This window comes from Arctopsyche grandis, chromosome 8 (genome assembly GCF_051622035.1).
Source record: "Arctopsyche grandis isolate Sample6627 chromosome 8, ASM5162203v2, whole genome shotgun sequence".
Lineage (NCBI taxonomy): Eukaryota > Metazoa > Arthropoda > Insecta > Trichoptera > Hydropsychidae > Arctopsyche > Arctopsyche grandis.
Genome location: NC_135362.1, coordinates 32,864,579 through 32,881,198, shown reverse-complemented (window position 1 = coordinate 32,881,198; position 16,620 = coordinate 32,864,579). Strand labels below are relative to the sequence as shown.

The 16,620-nt window shown below is 35.1% G+C and overlaps 2 protein-coding genes across 3 annotated transcripts; one reads left to right on the top strand and one right to left on the bottom strand.

Moving 5' to 3' along the window:
* The first annotated feature begins 2,459 nt into the window (after window positions 1-2,459).
* On the top strand, window positions 2,460-11,381 carry THADA (Thyroid adenoma-associated protein homolog). Its single transcript, XM_077436889.1, has 26 exons — window positions 2,460-2,642; window positions 2,834-3,026; window positions 3,103-3,342; window positions 3,414-3,675; window positions 3,747-3,943; window positions 4,021-4,241; window positions 4,323-4,504; window positions 4,608-4,810; window positions 4,891-5,077; window positions 5,148-5,303; window positions 5,388-5,641; window positions 5,721-5,844; window positions 5,936-6,105; window positions 6,174-6,341; window positions 7,067-7,301; window positions 7,381-7,580; window positions 7,662-7,806; window positions 7,885-8,130; window positions 8,199-8,351; window positions 8,429-8,554; window positions 8,628-8,731; window positions 8,875-8,959; window positions 9,039-9,214; window positions 9,287-10,083; window positions 10,323-10,600; window positions 11,003-11,381. Exons 1-26 carry the CDS (start codon window positions 2,519-2,521, stop codon window positions 11,327-11,329), a joined length of 5,553 nt encoding a protein of 1,850 aa, XP_077293015.1. The 5' UTR covers window positions 2,460-2,518; the 3' UTR covers window positions 11,330-11,381.
* On the bottom strand, window positions 11,334-15,577 carry MTPAP (mitochondrial poly(A) polymerase). 2 transcript variants are annotated; one of them, XM_077436904.1, is made up of 7 exons: window positions 15,292-15,577; window positions 14,783-14,958; window positions 14,351-14,695; window positions 12,742-12,870; window positions 12,451-12,665; window positions 12,147-12,376; window positions 11,334-12,072 (listed from the first exon to the last, which is right to left on the bottom strand). In XM_077436904.1, the coding sequence occupies exons 1-7, from the start codon at window positions 15,374-15,376 to the stop codon at window positions 11,411-11,413; spliced, it is 1,842 nt and encodes a 613-aa protein (XP_077293030.1). In that variant the 5' UTR covers window positions 15,377-15,577; the 3' UTR covers window positions 11,334-11,410. The 2 variants fall into 2 exon arrangements, with proteins under 2 accessions (XP_077293030.1, XP_077293028.1); XM_077436902.1 differs by having other exon boundaries at window positions 14,774-14,958; window positions 15,292-15,423.
* Between the last annotated feature and the right edge of the window lie 1,043 nt (window positions 15,578-16,620).

Here is a 16,620-nt window from a genome sequence, read left to right as displayed (position 1 = left end):
AATCAGCGCACGTCAACTTAGCGCCGACCTTTCGGCGCCGACAATTCAGTGCACGGACTATTCAGCGCGGTTCGGTGATTACTGGTCACAAAGTCACTGAAATCTCTATAACGGAACATCTGGCAGCCAAAAATTCCATCATACTAACGATAACTATCATACTAACGAGAACTTGAGTGCCAAATGTTGCGTATTCGCGATTTTAATGGCAAAAATTGTCTTTGTGACCACCTCAATGTGACTAATAGTCCAATTACCATTCAGCGCACCGACAATTCAGAGCGAAATCAATTTTTTCAATAAGTTTTAAATGCGCTTTCGAAAATAATTACTCTATTGAAATTGTGGCCATATCTACATATAAATTTCATAAAATGCGAATAAATTTATTCGATACTCTTTGTGCCTTTATGATTTTCTCACTGGGGTCCTTGAAATGGGTGACCGTGAAAAAGGCGAAAATATTCGTTTATCATGCATACATATGAAAAACGGTTAGTATATATATATATATCAGTGAAGTGTGGTAAAACTCTCTCTCCCCCCATCGTACATCCTCACTTTGCGTGAGCAGGATACAACAGGAACAAGAGGAACAGGCTTTTCCTCCCGTATCCCGCGTTAAACAAGGCAGTATGACAAAAAGAGAGATAATTTCACCACACGCCACTGATATATATTATATATACATATACCGTTTACCATGCACCCTTTTTTTATCTTTCGACTTAAGATCTTTCGATTTTCGATCGTTGCCTTCCGATATTTGCTTTTTCGGTCCCGTGAGGTAGACCCCCTTGAAGTATTACGCAAGCAGGGTTTCTTAACTAAGGCCGCAAAAATTTATTCTTAAGCAGGGTTTCTAATATTTTTTTCAAATAGTTTTTTACCTTTTGCCTTTTAGCTATCCAAAATTTTACGTATGCGGGTGTAGGCGGGGTACGATGTGTTGACCGTATCCCGGCCTAACGAAACACTGTTGTGTGGTTCAAAGATGGGGTCACCAATGTAGGCGGGGTAGCGATGTGTTGACAGCGCTGTTGGATGATCAGAAGGTTGCGTAGATCACGTCGGAGTAGTACCAATGTAGGCGGGTTACATGTGTGTTGAAGTTTTATTGTTTGCCTATGGTTGTACAAAGGTATGGTATTTGTGGGCAAAAGTATGTCGTTCAGCGGTCTCTGGATATGGTAGAGTGTCGCTGGCTCAGCATTCAGCTATGTACGGAAGGTCTCTGGATACGGCAGTGTGTTGCTGGCTCGTCCGGCTGGTTGATCTTCCAAGTCCGCGTAGTGTAGTGGTGGCTGGTCAGGAGCTGTATGTTGACTGGTCTGCTGCTGTGTGTCGACGCTTGCTGCTGTGGGTCGACTGGTCTGGTGCTGTGTGTCGACGCTTGCTGTTGTGGGTCGACTGGCGTTGTTTGGGTTGTACCTCCTTTTATAGTGTTTTTGGAATGCTTGGTGGAAGTGGTTATTGACGCGTACGAGAGGAATTTTGTTTTCGTCGAGGCGTCGAATTTTCTGGAATGCTTGGCGCCTTTCCGCTCGATGTATTTTAATGGTGGCGGCGTGTTTCGACCGTTTTGGTTCCACTCGACTGGTAGGGGCGTTCCGCCTGAGTTTAATATAACGACTGCAGGTGCATGTCGTCTGGGTTTCGGGAATGTAGTTTGTTGTTGCGGAATATTCTCGAATGTTTCGATGACGATGACGACGACGAGATTCCTACACGGGGTTTCTAAACTAAGGTTCGCAAATCGTCATTATGGACTTTCAGGCCAGTTTCATTGAGTCTCATTCTTACGGTCCTAGCAGAAATTTTAATTTCAGCAACTTCAGCAAATAGTTTTGATGAAGTCCAGTAGCGGCTCGTGAAAATTCATAGTGGTGGGGCTGCAGAGATAAATCAGGCTGTAGTAGCTCCTTAACCAAACCGGTGATCAAATGAAAACAAAAATAGCATGCATATGTACTATATTGGGAGGCTGCAGCCCACAGCCTATTTAAACGACAATGATAACATGCATTTGTACTGTTCTGGGGGGGGACTGCAGCCCGCAGCCCATATGGACGAGCCGCCACTGATGAAGTCATTCGGCGGTTTTTTAGCGATAGGCGTCGCAAAAAACGATCTTCAACAGCTGTTATGGCCCTTTTTCTTTCTGATCTAGGCTTGCTAGCTATGCTATTGGTTGTTGTTATTTTATGCTATTTTCGAGAAAAATGGGGGGAGGCATAGAATAATATTAAACGCAAAAGAGGGCCACTGTCCAAAAAGAGTTAAGAAACGCTGATATACCTGATTTTTATAAGGCTTTTTTGTGTCAAATCCTTTTTTTACAATAATGGTTACTTTCTCTTTCTTTCTTTCTTTTTCTAAAAAAAGATAAGAGTATAATTTTTAGCTACATAGTAAATATTACATAGATATCGATTATTAGATAATGGTCGTTCCTCGTCACTTATCTTAGACACGTGTATTTTGACAGATAAGTGTCGAGCACTTCCAGAATTGTCAGATGAATGGTCCTCTGGTTAGGGGGGCGAAAGGGGCGGGGGGAGGGACGGGGGGAACCCGTAGGCGTGGAGCAGCCAACTTGCCTTCTCCACTACACCTTCGAACATCCTCTTTCTCACTATTTCGTTAGTTGAATCAATCGATCGATAATTGTACAATAACCTAAAAATGTCCTTTTTGCGATACTTATGCGTGATGATTTTACGCCAAACTTTCAATTTATTACAATTTAACATATTCTTTCAAGTATATTTATAAATATTTGTTACCCCAAGAAGTACTGTATTTTTTGCTAAATCTAAACTTGATTTTTCAGAAAATTCTTCACTTAATGTCGATACATTCATAGATGCGCCGAACGTAAATATTCAATTAGATTTTATCAAAAATTTGGCGAAAATTATAAAGCTCAATGAAGATACTGACCTTAGAGATGAAAGCTTGTCATTTATAATCGTCATATTTTTAGATAGTCCATTGAAACACCCGTTGAAAAATACGTGTTTGAAGTAATTGTTTTTATTTGTGTCACAAGTATTACTACGTTAGTTGATGTGAATATATTGATTTAATATATTTTTTTAGATTGCTGAGCTCTTTACAACAACATAGCGATGTTCAAACAAAAACTTATTCGAAACTTATGGAACGTATAACATGCTGTAAATTTGATAATATTGAACTTCTGAACAACGTTTGTAACGCCATCAATAGTTGTATTGAAATATTCCCCCCGTGTAATAATGAAGCTGATAAAAATTTCACACTTATTTTGAATTTTTTAAAAGAAGTTTTAAAAACACACAACGATTTACTTAAGAAAAAGTAATTTATTATCTTTTTGGATTATATATATGTATGTATATATATTTTTAACAATCTATTTTATTCTACAGCAATGAATATTCAAACTTATCACCTACGATGAAAACAGAACTCTTTCTGTACATCCATAATGCTAGCAGAATACTTATATCTATATTACAAAAGAATAATTCATTAGATAATAAATCGAACAACCTTTTACTTGTGGAAGTTTCTGGGATGTGTAATTATTTATTAGATCATCCAGAGCTGCCTATGGACACTAAAGGAAATTGTGCAATGATTTTGATTTTTGCATTGAACTATCTATTTGGTTCGAATACTTGGACAAAAGTATGTAAACTATTAATTATATACGTACATATATATTTTAAATTATAATATTTTTCAATTTATGTTTTTAGGTATTAAAAACGATTTTTCTAAAAGAGAAATATGACGATATTCACTGTCTTCCAGAGAAAGATTCTGAAATTCTTAAATTAGTAATCCCCACAGCTGTCATCAATATTATCAGCTTAGATGATTTATGCTCTGAAGAAATCGACAAAAAATCTGCTTTTTTATTTATTTGTACCAATTTAATTAGTCTTAGTGAGATGTATGTTTAACATTTACTTCAGAATTATGTATGATATATAAATTATATACACGATGTATAATATATACCCGATTTAGTTGTTCTGCAGATTCGACAATCATTTTGGGTCTGACGAGAGGTATTCAACTGTTATCAAAACTATTATCTAAGGTTCAAGATGAAATTGCCATAGAAGCGTCTTGTACGATACTCACATTTGTCTGGTCTCATTTAGACTATTATGTTGATAGTGTCCGTCATTTAACGACACAGATACTCTCTAATGTAGTGAAACTTGCAGTCTTTTTAGATAAAAAGGGTGAGCAATACGAATCTTTCAAATCAAATATAGTAAATTTGTATTCTGAATTATGTATGAAACTTATTGCATAAATTTTAGGAAATCAAAATGTGTCATCCGTTCTAATAAATACAGTAATAGATGTACCAAGCAATCAAGCGCTCAATTTTAAAGCTTTGATATCGTTGGGATCTGATTACAGTTGTAGTTACTTATTAGAAAAAAATCCCAATCTCCCTACGGACATGCTTTCTGATATAAATTTCACAGATTCTTCTAATGTGAGTGTTTTTTTTAATTTTATATATGCATAATATTATATTATATAAATATTCTTATAAGAAATCATCTCGATTATTTTGAATATTATTATTTATTTTATAGATATCTACCGCATTCGAAGTATTAATGATGAAACATTGCCGGGAAGTCAATTTGGAAACGATTTTTGACACTTGGATTACTCCAGTTTTAAAAAAACTTTTATATAATTCGTCGACATGCAATGAAACATCTTCTACATCTTCAACGTTGGCTGGAATTTTACTGAGAGCTGTTAAATTAGATTCACAAATACTACCACTTCTGTGCGTTCTCATTAAATATACATACATATGTACATTATTATGATGAAACTTTGTCGTGATGTTTATTTATCATTTCGCAGAATATCTTCAATTTTAAAAGACAAGCATACAAAAATAACTGATGGAAAGTTAAAGTGTATGCTCGTTTGTTTAAATGTGGCTAGAAAATCGGGCTATTTTGATTTGAAATATTCAACCGGCGAACTTTGGAAAGATGTAATATCATTCGAATTGCTAAATATGGCAGTAAAACATCAGGTCGCTGAGGTAAAAATGGTACATATACTATTTTTATAATGTTAAAAAATTTGTTTTTATCTCAAATGTGTATTTTTAGATTAGAATATTAGGATACGCCGTAATAGTAGAGTCTCATAAGAGTACTGAATACTTTGAAAAAGCAGAATTGGATGTTGTTGAAAATTTTCTCAAGTACAATATCAATACAAAGTCACCGAGTGTTCATCAAAACATACTAGCAATTACAAGAAAGGTGTTTTATTGAATTATAAATGTTTAAAATCGGCTATTTGAATTTTTTAGTATGCAAACAGAAACATTCAAACATACATTTTAGCTTTTAGATAGGTGGCAAAATGGTTACGTTAAAAGCGCACGGCAAACACTCACTGAAGTGAATAACGAAACATCAGATTCTCATCTTATGCAACCGAGTATTTGTTCATATTATGAGACGTTTTTAACTCGAGTTTGTACAACATGTATGAAGAATATCTTTCCGGGAGCCAATTTTAGCCGTAAAAACCTATCCATGCAAATACTAATATGGGCCCAAGATGTGTATAATAAAAATCAAGATAAGTTGTCCTGGTAAAATAACATAAATTGTCTCTATTTATTATCAACTTTATTATGTAAATATACGCTGACGTCTTATTACATTTTTCAGCTCTTTTTGGAAAGAGGAAGATATTCCACTACTGTTCTCTTATTTGGAAGATTCTTATGAATGTAATAAACAATTGGCCATGTCGCTATTAATTTTGACACCGATTACACATAATTTATTTAACGTATGAAGTACCTATTCTCATTGAATCATGTTTACATTTGTATGTCAATTTAACATTGAGCTAGATTTTTAATTTATGAATTTCCTTTCAGTCTGACAAGACGTGGAACGTTGCGTTCATAGGTGCAATTTCAAAAGCTTCCAATGTTAAACCGACTGATTGCATGTCGGCAGCTTACCGATTAGAACTACTTACGACAAAATATCCTTGTAATATCATGTCTTTGTATGAAGAGATAGGATTTCATAGTTATATCACCGAGTATGTTAATAATCTTATGATAGAAACTTGTATTATTATATTCATAATGTCTGAACTTTTATTTTTAGAATCAATTTTCCTTATTTAATACAATACAATACTATGAATCATTTACTAGAACTGTTAAAAAAAGAGGAAAGCATTGCGAAGGAGAGTATCCTTGATGCTGCAGCTAACGGACCTATGTATGGATTATTGTACTGCATAAGACACCTTTTAGGGAAAGTGGATTTCAAGTAAGTAATTTTTATAAAATATCTTCTTCTTCATGTGCCATGTCCTCCTAGAACGTCGGCAACTAGATTTCCCATTCTATTTTGTCCATTTCTGCTCGGAATAGTGCTCGGGTGCTAAGGCCGTACCACTGCCGAAGATTCTTTAGCCACGATTTTTTCCACCTGCCCCGACTGCGTTGGCCTACGATTTTCCCCTGTATTATTAGGCGTAGGAGATCGTATTTTTCGTTCCGCATCACATGTCCGAAGTACTCCAATTTACGCCGTTTCACGCTTTTGAGCACTTCGACATGCTTTCCCATCAGAGCAAGCACCTCGGCATTGGTACGACGCGCTATCCATGAGATTGTCAGCAATCTTCTGTATGTCCACATCTCAAATGCCTCTAGTTTTTTGCATGTGGCATCCGTCAGGGTCCATGCCTCTGTCCCATACAGAAGGATGCTGAAAACGTAGCATCGTAGAAGTCTCAGTCGGAGTGCTATACTGAGATCACGTGTGGTTAGGACTTTTTTCAATTTCAAGAATGTAGCTCTTGCTTGCTCCACTCTAATGCGAATTTCCTTTCCACTTTCACACGTTTCACCCAGATAGCACCCAAGATATCTAAAAACATCCACTCTCTCCACCACACTGTTATTGATCTGTAAATGAGAACTGACCGTATAAAATATCGAAACTAAATGTATCCTTTTCAAGCCTGCTACAAACTTTTATGTTCACAGATTAATTTCCCGGTGTAATCAATGGCGTCGGTTAATAAACGATGCGATAAGAACTTCATTCACAATTAGCGAAGCGGTGAAGCCTATCGTCAATAACTCCTCGCCAGAAGGTCACTTACCAATGGACTTCAACGCTGGTTCGTCACACGTTAAGAAAGACGGCGTGCAGTTGGAAAATGGCAAACCAGTGACCGCTCAAATGGTACTTCTCTGTGCTTGGCGCTCGATTAAGGAAGTTCGTAAAACCCAAAGTAAATATACTTCGTTAATATTATAAGGAAGACAAATACATATATTCCACTTGAAATGTCTAGGTTTCGCTTTTGCTCGGCGACATATCCCACGGTGCCATTATAATTGAAAATGCGTCAGAATGTGATGCAGAATCTATTGGAACAATAACGAAGCAACATTTGCTCGATATAGGAGATCATTTTATTACATTATTATCGGAAACAAAACATCGGGGTGCATTCGAACAAGCGTATGTAGGATTTTCAAAATTATGCAAAAGGTACTTTCAATGTCTTACATTTATATGATGTAATGAAATTAAATATGTATTATAATGATTTATTTACTAATTTTCATCCAGACTATGGAAATGTGATTCTAAGGATCTTCACGATTTGCCTCATTTGTGGTTGAATGATCTAATCACGGCAATTTCTTCGGGAAACTCTAAAAATTCTAAACTATGCGCTACTAGGAGAAGCGCTGGTGTGCCATTTATTATCCAAGTAATATATTCATTAAGTATATAATAATAATAACTGGATTTTCTATGAATTTTTGTCTAAATATTACTCTCTTTACAGGCTTTAGTCACAACAGAGTTGCAATCAAATAGCAGCCCAAGGACCTTCCAAAAGTCCATGTCGACTATGTTGCAATTAGCAAAATTTGATGGAAATGATGGCACATATTCTGTTGAAAGGAGAACGCATTGTCTGAATATTTTAAGAGCGCTGTTTAGGCATGCAGTTCTTGGAGAGTATGTCAACATGTACGTAGCCGACGCATTGATCATTTCAATCAACGGGTTCGACGGGGCTACTTGGGCGGTAATACCTTAAGTTAAAAGGCAATAGCTTTTCAGACAATTCACATTCACATAACGGGTCTGTTTTAGGAGCGAAATTCGTCCACATTACTATTTAGCAGTCTCATGACACGCGTGTTTGGAGTTCAGAGAACTAAAGATAGCGATCAACTGTCTATAAGGAACAAAATGACTGGTAGAATATTCTTTTTGCGGTATCCGAAGCTTTACGATTTCTTCCTGGTTTGTTCTTTCGCACTGTTGAATGTCAATTTCAAATGCAACATTGAATATTTGTTATCGTTTTGATTTGCTTGTAGGATTGTTTGAAATCAGCGACTGAACATCAAGAAAACATGTTCGTAAAACCGTCATTGTACCCGGTGTTGTTATTACTTTCACGATTATATCCTTCGTCTCTTGAGGGTACTGATTCCAATCTGCAGGTGGTGTTTATCATGATATGTTTCAAAATTACCTTTTTGAAGATCGATTTTTAATATTGAACTTAATTTATAGCTCATAACTTTTGTACCATATCTCACCCAATGTTCTGGAAACTGTGTTCTAAAAATAAGAAAACTTGCGGCTAAAGCTATCGTGCCGCTTATCAGCTTGGAAAGGTTTGAACATCAACTTTCTTTTAAACAATTTGACTCATTTATAAATATAACCAAAATTTAGTCACCTGGTAAAATAAGTTGATAAATAAATGAGCAGTTTGTCGTCAATTTTTATTTGAATCAATTTAATTCTTTATTTTTAGGTATTTCTCACATTTAATAGATATTTTCAAATTATTAATAAAGAGAGATTCGCCGACAAACTTCCAACACGGAATCCTTCTCCAAGTAAGATAACTCTTCATTCAGTTGTATGATTTTTTTTGTACTTTACAGTGATATATCAAAAATATTGTTTTTATTTCAGCTGGTGAGATTATTACAGTTTATGCCACAAAATTTTATATTAACTAATGACAATCTTCAGTCCATAACAAAATTTGTAAAAGAAAGTTGTTGGATTTTGGTTCAAGTAACAAATTCTACTCCTTGTTTTGTAATATTAGATACATATTTGGAAGTTCTTTTGCTGCTGTTGAATAAGTAAATAGTTAGTTATCATTTCAATTGGCATATTAACAAAAATGAAAATATTACATATAATTTTATTTTCAGATTACCCGAAATTGTAAACATCGATGAAGAATTCTTTAAAGATTTACAGAAATATTTATTTCAAAGCGATAAATTTAATAAAAATAAGATTTCATTGGGAGTAGAAGAATTTGAAAAGAAATCAATACAACTTAAATTTGCTCTAAGTTACCTACTATTGAAGAATCAATGCATTCCAGAAATTTGCTCGATGATCTTACAAAACATTTTTCACAGATCTAATTGTGTCATACAAGTGCTATTGAATTACCTCGTATGTTTCTATAACGACAAAAACATAAAAAACATCGAAAAAAAAATGGACATTGGACATTTGGAAAAGTTGTTCGTTTTACAATTTTCATCCATACAAATACAAAACATTGTAAACAATATTAACGGGTCTGCAGAATTTAAACAGCGCATGTTTGCACTTCTGGAAGATTATACTGATTTTCAAAGTCGTGAAAAAATCTACAACGTATTATCATTCGTACCAGATTCCATTTATAGTGTAATAAATCTGCCAAAAGACACTTCAAACGACATTGTTTTAAATAAATTCATAAAAATGTACGAATCGGAGCACGAACAAATAAACTATGTGTATTTGAAATGTATAGACAATTATTTACATGACAAATGTCATGATTGTAGTGTATATGACACGTTCAGTTTTGATAATATAAGAAAATTGTCGTTGATCCTGAAAGAATGTTCCGAGGAAGATAATGAACAAAACAAAAATGTTACCATTGATATATTTATTAATAATTGGAAAGCATTAAAATGGAGCTCAAACATGAACACAAAAATATGTAAGTTAAGGATCCGCCTATTATACATGAGCCGATATAATTATAAGTCCATTTATTTACATTTCGAGATCGTTCGTTTCACAATATTTAAAAATATTGGCTGTCTGTAATACATTTATTCCGCGTATGTTAATTAAGTCAAACAGAAATAGTGTTTTTGGAAATGAAAATTAGACTTTCAAATATAACGGTTCATATTTACATATGTAATTTTTCAACAAGTATGTGATTGTTTTCAGTTGAAATCACAGTGATTCAGTGGTCAACAATATTCAAACTTTTAAGTGACGACAACGAAATTATAGCCAACGGTATGGCAAATCTGGTTAATACTATATCGTGTGAAAATCTAGCAAACAGAGCAATATATAAATGTAACGAAAATGTAGCAATTGAAATGTTGTTAAGTATTTTAACGCAAACAATGCTGAACATATCATTCGATCACAGTATTGCTATGCTCGTCATTTTGGCTCTCGGAGATGATGATTCAACAGAGTATTTGTCAGAAGATGAGGTATGCTTAATTGAATTAACTATTATAGAAAGGTTGTGGCTATTTGCAGGTACTATATCTACGACAGGCGCAAAGCCTTATGCGCATGCGTATGAACTGATAGTCCGATTATAATTTCTTACATTTAATGTATGCTAGACTTGTTTAAACAATCGTTCATTATATGTACATGAGGCAAATGAATTTCGCACGTTATTATAATAGATTTATATCATTTAGCTAGTGTGCATAAGGCTTTGCGCCTGTCGCAGATATAGTACCTGCAAATAGCCAATAATTCGCAGATGTAGTATTTGCAAATAGCCAATAATTCGCAGATATATTACCTGCAAATAGCCACAACCATTATAGAAATGCAATATGTGTATAGTCAACACTCATGTATTTATTTATTTTTTACAGTATTTAGTTTTCGATAAGGGGGAAGGCATCGAATCGAACGAAGAATGTGCTTTGACACTATTGTGTTTAGAACAAATGTATAAATTGGTCAACGAGAAACTTACATCTGAAACGGGAGGTTGTGATACACCAGCGAAATCTAAAATCATCAGTTCAAATAGCATACTAATTAATTGGTCTAATGATATCAAGTCTTCGAATTTAAATCAACTGTTGAACATTTTAAAAGACCATAATGTAAATATATCAATGGCATGTTCAGATCACATAAACAATGTAAATTATTTTAAGATTAATAAGTTGGTGAACTTTTTAAATGAAAACTAAATTTGGTATTATAAATTTATAATCTAGAAGTCTTTAATACATACATAATACAAAAAAAAAACAAAATTTTATTGTTCATTTTCATCTTCTCTTCACTTTTCTGCCTCTAGTTTGCACATTCTCTGAACTTAAAAATTGCGATTGTTCAGTGTCTATATTCACATTTTGAACTGTTTTTAGACTTATTTCACTATCGATTTGTTCTATCACATCATCATGTATTTGATTATTGTTCACTTTGTTCTTGTGGATATCTTTTTCAAACTTGTCTCCGTCATTCAATTCTTTTTTTTCGTTCATAAACAAATCTTTCACCTGAACTATTCTATGATAGTCTACAAATTTATTTTTTAGTGATGAACTCTTTTCCTTCAGCAAAACACCCAATCCCCACGACTCTTTCTCATTACCAGTTTCACTGACAGATTCGAGATACCAAGCCGCATTTCTGAATTCAATTTTCATTCTTTCACATTCTTCATAACTGACATTTTTACTAACATTTAGATTGATTTGTAAAGGATTTATTATGTAGAGAGCTGCATAGTCGGGTTTTTTTATCGCTCTACCCTCGTTGATTGATAGTGCTTGAGTAGAGAAATCAAACGAACAGTAAAACTCAAAAAACTGATGTAACAGTTCTTTCAAGTCTGAATCATTTTGAGAAATAAATTTCATATCTTTAATGTCTCTTAAAAAAGAGCAATTAACCCTGTCATCAGTCAGTCGCATATCACTTTCGCCTAAAATTCAAAACTTCAAATTAAATTACATCAAATACAAACTACATCATACACGTATAGATAAAAAAAATAACCTGCGTGTTTTCTCAAATAATTAAACGATGGAAGTATCGCTCCATCTGTGGCATTTTGAAGGAAAAATAAAACCATCAAAGTAAGAGGAAAATTAGTTATCCATTTTCCAGGAGATGCATTCGTCAAAGCAACATGTTTTGCCCATTTACGTATAGTGAATACTAACGGTCGTACTCTTGAATCTATATTTCCATATAGGTAAAGCAACTCTGACATGTATAGACCGGATCTGTATATCAAATAATGAAATGATTAATTTATTTTATTACAAACTAGTTAATAAATTCACTAAAGGAAACTTACGTAGAACTTATTGACAAATCACAGTCTAAGCCGGCGTAATCTTGGTTGAATTTTATGATGGGAATTCTAGCTTGCAAGATTTTTCGCACATGACTACACCCGGGAAGAAAAAATTGGATCATATCGCTAATAATTTCCATGTATCGTTGTTGTTGAGTTCGGCCGGTTAAAGTAGATTTTTTGGTGTGGAAAACCAATCTACTTCGCAAATTATTCTATAACAAAATTACAGTCGTATTATACTACATACTTGATCAAAAAATAAAATATATATTATTGATAGTTTTGTACCGCTAAATCTTCAGAAGTAAATTTCACTACTAAATCTAAATCACATCCCATCTTTCCAAATCCATTTACCGAAGAACCAAATGGACACACAGTTGCATTTGGAAATAAGCCGTTCAGGGCAGACTCTACCTGTAATTGAACATTAAGCATTATTTTCAATTCAATATAATATTTTATTTTAAAAACAATGTTCCTATAACAGAAAACATAAGTATTTATAATCAGGGCTGTAGAGCGTTAACCGTTTGCTGGCGGCCGTCTTCTATGGAAGCTTTGCGCGACAAGTCTGTAGCGCTGCTGTCTTCCATAGAATTTCTGAACTTTGCACGGGATTTTGAGCCTTGTATGCGCCTATTTCAACCGTTTTAAGGTTCAAAATTGGTTGAATATATTACTGAGAGTTGAATGCCATCTGCTCAATTTGCTTAAAATGAATATATACCAGTCAAAATTAGTGGTTTTGTGGAACCATACTGAAACCTCGTTTATGTGACGTCACGTCTGTTGAACAATGGCGACGATACGTCTCAATTGTATGAAGAATGATTATTTGACAATTGAGCCAAAACTACAAGATATATTATGTATTTTATTGTTTAAAATAATACTTTATGTGTTAATTAACATATCTAGTTACTTGAGTAAATATTAAAACTTGTATTTAAGGTCGAAAACCCGATTGCCAAATTTGCGAAGAAGGTGCCGCATACAGGGCTTGTTCGCTATATTTATTGCCGCGGGCAAAGGGTTAAGCATGTACAAAGTAAACAAGAATACTACCCGCTAAGCCTTTCCAGGTAGCATTGAAAAAAAATGCATTAAACATGGAGCGTGTAATCCATGTCATTCATTTGACAACGTTTATAAAGACTGGTTTACACCGGAATTTCTGAATTTATAACCATAGCAGAATTTCCCGATGCAAATCCCTAACTGCTGAATATTTTAGATTGTGGCTTGGCATTTAGTTTGTGAGCATTACATTTAAACAACAATGAAGAAGATGGAACTAGTTTTGGAAAAATACTAAATTCATTAATAGACTTGTTTTGTTTATTTTATATTGTTGCAAGATATATTAGAGAGTCTAAACACACCTTTACAAAACTCGAAATCCTCAGCAGTAGTTATCTAGGGTTTGTTCGGATTAGCTACAATTTTTATACCTGCTTTCTATTGGATTTCAAAATAATTCTAGTTGGAAATGTTGCCGAAATTTTCAGCGTGGCAGGTTTCGGAGCCGATCGATTTTTTAACGACTCCTACTCAATTCAAAAATCATAATTTCGTGACTTCCACTCCACAGCCCTGGTTATAAGGACGATGATAGGCAGTCAAGTATATAGAATATCAATATTTAAAATTGCACAAGTGTAGAATATCAAAATGTAGATAGTTCAGCGTCCACTCGTATCAGGAAATAAGAACATAGTAAGAAATAAAACAGTCGGTGGATAGTGTGAATGTTTATGGTCCTTGCACTATAAATTCAAATATTCCACATTTGTACAATTCGAAATATTAATAAAACATTGAAATTTCAAGGATAAAAAATTGTGTTTTGATATTTTCACTCCAAGGATAGTATTTAAAGCATATTAAAATTTACCTGCCTTGCGGTGACATATCTCAATCTAGTTCCCAAATCCTTCAAGCATGTCATGTCGTAAAGCATTTGAATTTGTTCCGATATACTATTGGCTTGTAAGAGATTTCTTAGTATTAAATTTTCAGCTGGTATTACACAGGCATTTTTTACGTGAAGTTTATTTACATCATTGGTTTCCGAGAAATTAATGATGTTCCTTATATTTGATCTCAATTCATTGTTTTGCGGTCGGAACCACAAAAACTTTGACTGGACGGGAATTACGTCCGAATCTTGGATGAAAGTGGTTGAAGCCAGTAAATTAGAAACGTTTTCCTCGGTGGAAAATTCTACCAACATAAAATGCTGAAATAAAAAAAGAAAACACGCGTATTAAACTGGTTTGGTATTTTGATCAACATAAATAAAATCAACGACATTTACAAGAATTACATGGCTATTTGATGTCGTGTAATGGTGGACGCCGAGAACAGTTCCAAATTGTGAACAATACGAGTGCAGTTCTGGAAACGATTTTTCGGAATTAACCTGAACCAATAGACTCTTCTTAGCTTGACTTCGTCTTTCGTTCACAATTGTATCAAAAGGAATGTATGAAGAGCGAATGTCTGGAAAGATTCAACACAAACAGTTTTACTATACAATATAATTTGACAATGTCTTATTCACATGTTTAAATCTGGTACACATACATTATGTATTTGAATTAAATTAAATAATGTTATATAATAAAATTATTGCAAAACAGTGTTACGAATGAGAACGTTAATTAAATACGACTATTCTTCACAAAATAAGTGTAATAGATAAGATTTTGGTAGTGTGGAGTGAAATACTGAATTCAAATTTGAAGTGTGCCTACAATATATATAGGTTATGTACACTAATTCAATTTAGTGCAATAAGTATAAGAAAAAGATGAGAATTTGGGAAAAATGTACCATAATGTAGGGCTCCGACGGCGGCTCGAGATGGGGTCACCCCCCGCAACCCCCTCAAGCCCCATCGGCCCCAACTGCACCACATCCTACTCGTCTATTGCCCGTCTCCTATACTCTACCTAAGCACTCTCTGCACCATTTCTCATTCTCATAATGTGTTTGTGGGGTAATTGGACTATTCGTCACATTGGGGTGGTCACAAAGAAAATTTTTGCCATGAAAATCGCGAATACACAATATTTGGCACTCAAGTTCTCGTTACTATGATAGTTATCGTTAGTATGATGGACTTTTCGGCTGCCAGATGTTCCGTTATAGAGATTTTAGTGACTTTGTGACGAGTAATTTGTGACCAGTAATCACCGAACCGTTTGTGGGTAAACGGACTACTAGTCATATGTGAACCAGTCACAGGACAACCGGTCGCTCTAGATCGGTCACACGTGATCACCCGTCACACTAAAACTGGTCACACCTTAAAACTGGCCACACCCTAAAACTGGTCACACCCGAAAATTGGTCACACCCAAAAATTTTAATTGGTCAAATTTTTGGGTGTGACTAATTTTCGGGTGTGACCAGTGTAGGAATCTCGTCGTCGTCATCGTCATCGAAACATTCGAGAATATTCCGCAACAACAAACTACATTCCCGAAAACCAGACGTCGAAACACGCCGCCACCATTAAACTACACCGAGCGGAACACCGCCCAGCATTCCAGAAAATACTACGCCTCGACAAAAGTGCATTCCTCTTGTACGCATCAACAACTAAATGCTCATACGCATCAATAACCACTTCCACCAAGCGTTCCAGAAAATTCTACGCCTCGACAAAAGTGCATTCCTTTCTTACGCATCAACAAACCACCACCATCGGTCAGGCGATTCCAGAAACACTATAAAAGGAGGTACAACCCAAACAACGCCAGTCGACCCACAGCAGCAAGCGTCGACACACAGCAGCAGACCAGTCAACATACAGCTCCTGACCAGCCACCACTACACTACGCGGACTTGGAAGATCAACCAGCCGGACGAGCCAGCAACACACTGCCGTATCCAGAGACCTTCCGTACATAGCTGAATGCTGAGCCAGCGACACTCTACCATATCCAGAGACCGCTGAACGACATACTTTTGCCCACAAATACCATACCTTTGTACAACCATAGGCAAACAATAAAACTTTATAAAACTAGCACAACAGTGTTTCGTTAGGCCGGGATACGGTCAACACACATGTAACCCGCCTACATTGGTGACCCCGACGTGATCTACGCAACCTTCTGATCATCCAACAGCGCTGTCAACACATCGCTACCCCGC